Consider the following 4,170-nt stretch of genomic DNA (forward strand, 5'->3'; position numbering starts at 1 on the left):
CGATTTTGATCCTTACTACATGCTCTAATGCATTAATACTGTATGAAAGTATTTTCTGTGGCCACGGAAATATCCTTTCCTAGAGTTGATATGAACTTACACTGAATGTTCGCTGGACGAACAGATTGGTTGATGACAATTTACTTCTGCTACAGTTACTACTGGCAGCTGATATAAATAATTGTAATTAATCATAATTAACTGTAATTATTTATATACATTTCCCTTTTGAGCTAATTTGCTACACTTTGCACATCTAGACTTTGCAATATTTGCCCACTTTTCTTTGCAGAACTGCTCAAGTTCAGTTAAATTTGATGGTGACCGTTTGTGGACTGCAGTCTTCAAGTCATTCCACAGATTTTCAATGGTGTTTAAGTCTGGGCTCTGACTAGGCCATGCAAGGACATTCAGCTTTTTCTCCTTTAACCACTGTGTGGTCAGTTTTTCTGTGTGCTTTGGGTCATTGTCATGTTGGAAGGTAAACCTTTTCCTTCTATCCTGACAAGTGCTCCAGTCCCTGAGGCCAAATAATTCAATTTTAGTCTCATCTGCCTCAGAATCTTCAAGGTGAGTTTTGGCGAAGCTCAGTCGTGACTGCATGTGGCCTTTCTTGAGGAGTGGCTTTTTTGTCCATACAAACCACATTTGTGGAGAATTTGTGATATTGTTGTCATATGCACACAATGACCACTCTTTGTCATAAATTCCTGCAACTGCTTCAGAGTTATTTTTCTATACCCACTGTAAGCATCTTTGATCATAACAGGAAGCACCATCACTCCTACATAAACATTTGTCACCGTACCATCAACATCCTTGAGTCCATAGCGGTGAGCGAGGTCACAGGTCATCAACACTTGCCCAGTCATTGACATCAGACTTTTATCTGTTTGTCACCAAGAAGCATAAAGTAGCACATCAGCAGGAGCCTCCAGACAATTCATAATAATTCATGACTATTTTACCTTTAAACAGATGAAAGTGAAAATGTTGTCATAATTTACTTACTTTTTCTGTTAAACACAAAACAAGATATTTGAAGAATGTTGGCAACCAAACAGTTGCTGGTAGGTATTGAATTCCATAGTATTTTTTCCATACTATGGAAGTCAATGGTTACCAGCAACTGTTTGATACCAGCATTCTTCAAAATATTTTCTTTTGTGTTCAACAGAAGACAAAATTCATACAGGTTTGGAACAACTTGAGGTTGAGTAAATGATGACAGAATTTTTATTTTTGGGTGAACTAAACTACTCATTCAGTTTGTAAAATACCCAACCTTTGGCCAGCTCAACTATGCATCGTCCACTAAACTCCGTTGTTTCACCTTTACTGAACATTTCCTTGAACTGAGAAAGACAAGATTGTAAACAGATATTTAGCAAAATATATTTGTTATATCATAATCACACCTGTTCTCTATGAACGTACAAAGCAATGCTAATTAAGGGCTGAGACAAATAAAAGTGGCTTACTTTTGGATCAAATCCTAGAGGACCCTCACCACGAGACATATACTGATTAATTAACTCAGTCTGAACTGCCCCTGGCCAGAGGCTTACAGAAACCACACCTTTCTTCTTCAGCTCTATTGCCATGTCTGCTGCCATTCTGTCACACTGAAGCAGCAAAAGAAAGTCAAAGCATAAATGAACAATGAAGAATAATGAAGGAATAGTCTACAAACAAATTAAAAATGGAAGTGGCATTCTGTGCATCTGAAATTATATTTCAAATATGATATACTGAAAATGACTTCAAATATATAATTAAAATGCTGTGTGCACGAACTCACTGCAGCTTTGCCGACCCCATAGGATACATTAAAGAGATAGCGCAGACCACCCATGGATGATATGAACACAATCAAGCCTTTGCCCTGAGCCACCATCATCCGAGCAGCATGCACTGAGCAGAAATAGTGACCCCTGTGAAAACAGTCAATTAATTAATTACTATGAATATTTTCATTTGGAGTCACCTCCAGATTTGTACTGTACCTGAGTCCAGTGTTGTTGATTGTGTCCCAAACATCTGGATCCACCTCCCAGAATTTCTTGTTCAAGTTGTCCATAATAGCCTAACTCAGAGACACAAACACTACAATGGTAAAACTGTTATTTTATGAAACATTCAAAAGTAAAATATTTCAAATCAAATATGCAGAAAAAAAACTGTGTTTTTGTTCCATAGCTAGCCGTGACTAACCTGTACACCTGCATAGGCATTATTCACCAACAAGTCAAGTCTGCCGTTTTGCTCACGCTGGACACATTCAAACAGTTCCTTGATTTCATCCTCTTTAGATGAGTCACAGACCACTGGGAGACACCGGCCACCTCTCTCGGTCACCTGTCATCATGAAAATAAAAGAAGCATGAAACCAATATCACCTCCTACAAGTTGAGTGTTATTAACGGCACAATCAGGAGCCAGTTTCCACACCTCAGCTGCTGTCTGCTTCAGAGTTTTCTCCTGTCGACCAGTGATGTACACTGTAGCGCCAGCCTCAGATAACTGAAGGGCAATACCTCTTCCAATTCCTCTGGAAGCACCAGTCACCACACAGATCCATCCTGATAGTGCCATCTGACAAACACACACAAACACAAATTGATGCCAGCAAAATTTATGTCTGATCTTTAGAATTAGATCATTGAATTGGTTCACACTCAGTTAAAATTATTTGTTTAAAAATCTACCCAAGTAGTTCTTGAGTCAACAACTCACTGAATCACCTAAAAAAATGGCCAGATACTGGCACCCACAGAAAAACAAGAGATATTTTCCTTTAACTTTAACCAATTAAATGAATAAATAAATCAATAAATAATAGAGCGATTCATACACATGTATGAGGGGACACCGGTGCAGGTTGTAGCTATGAGACCCTAGAATCGTCACCACCTTTCTCCCTGCTAAAGACGGCCCTGGTTTAGGCAGTTTTCATTGTCATTAAATAAAACGTGTGTTTTTGGAAGGGGCGTAAATTTCATCTAACAGTTGGGGGGGACAATAAACATAAAATTTCTCAAGAGCAATTTTTGAAGGGGACACAAATAATACAGCTAAAATTGTACTTGTAAGGATATGTATACACAGAGGAAATTCTTACTACCATTAGTGCAAATTAGACAACTTCAATCTGTTGTGGTTGCGCCGCCACAGCGGTTGTGTCCGTTGTAGACATTACTATCCGTCACAGTGTTGCCAAGTCCGTGGTTTTCCTGGGAATTGGGCTACTTTATCACTATTGCCGCGGGTTGTTTTTCATGTCCGCGGGTTGTAGCGACCCCAATAATGTGTATTTTTACCCCCTGGAACACAATTTTTTTTTTTTACCGGGGGACCCCCTCGAAACGCGGTTAGTTTGGGCTAATTTTGAGTAGCAATTGGGCAGGTTTTGTTGTGAAAACCTGGCAACCCTTTCCGTCAAGCAGGTAACGTTATTATTGCTAACCAGTGTTGGGCAGTAACGCATTACTTAGTAACGCGTTACTGTAATTTGATTTCCAGAAGTACAAGGTGTCAGGTTCTCAGAGACTGAGGTTAAGTATAGAATCCTAAAAAATGACCCCTACTTAATAAGAATAACATACTGAAGTGTAGTAAAATACTTGAAGACTGATTTATATATATAAGATAAGTTTACAACAGATAAATTGAGAGTGACTCTTGAAGGACCAACACCACATCCTGTTGTACCACTGTTTGAAGAATTTATCTTCCAGAATCTGGGAGTAAGTTTTGGGAGTTCATTTTTAGACCATCTCGAGATTTTATCTGTAGAAGATAACCTGCTTAATAATTATGCACACCTGAATATAGGCGTTTTTCACTTCCAGCCTTCATGAACAATAATATATAGATTATAAGTGATTAAATACAAGATTAATAGTGGTTATTAAGATTGATGTTGTTTGGAATTGGTAAAATGTGCTTGGAAAAAAATATAATCAGAATATCAACTTGCAAAATAATTATGCATGCACTATATTTTTCCTCTTCTGCTGTCGAGGTAATGCAAGAAATGTTGTGATTGGTTGTCAAGGCAGCCAATCAGAATTCAGCAGCCTAGTCTCTGATTGGCTGGAATTATGGCATATTATAACGCTGGGTTGTGTTGAGCAAGCGAGATGTTGGCATTTAGAGAGCACTGAGGGC

At 38.5% G+C, this 4,170-nt stretch overlaps 1 protein-coding gene across 2 annotated transcripts in view; it reads right to left on the reverse strand.

The window, feature by feature from the left end:
• The window catches only part of LOC107706344 (dehydrogenase/reductase SDR family member 1-like), a 7,805-nt gene that overhangs the window by 654 nt on the left and 2,981 nt on the right, over nucleotides 1-4,170 (reverse strand). For both annotated transcript variants that reach the window (XM_016510021.1, XM_016510020.1), the window contains exons 2-8: nucleotides 2,452-2,595; nucleotides 2,215-2,358; nucleotides 2,007-2,086; nucleotides 1,802-1,934; nucleotides 1,482-1,625; nucleotides 1,286-1,355; nucleotides 809-889 (exon numbers count right to left, since the gene is read on the reverse strand). In XM_016510021.1, the coding sequence (XP_016365507.1) occupies nucleotides 809-889; nucleotides 1,286-1,355; nucleotides 1,482-1,625; nucleotides 1,802-1,934; nucleotides 2,007-2,086; nucleotides 2,215-2,358; nucleotides 2,452-2,595 (796 nt within the window). The remainder of the gene's footprint in view (nucleotides 1-808; nucleotides 890-1,285; nucleotides 1,356-1,481; nucleotides 1,626-1,801; nucleotides 1,935-2,006; nucleotides 2,087-2,214; nucleotides 2,359-2,451; nucleotides 2,596-4,170) is intronic.

This window comes from Sinocyclocheilus rhinocerous, unplaced genomic scaffold, assembly GCF_001515625.1.
Source record: "Sinocyclocheilus rhinocerous isolate Xijiao unplaced genomic scaffold, SAMN03320098_v1.1 scaffold444, whole genome shotgun sequence".
Lineage (NCBI taxonomy): Eukaryota > Metazoa > Chordata > Actinopteri > Cypriniformes > Cyprinidae > Sinocyclocheilus > Sinocyclocheilus rhinocerous.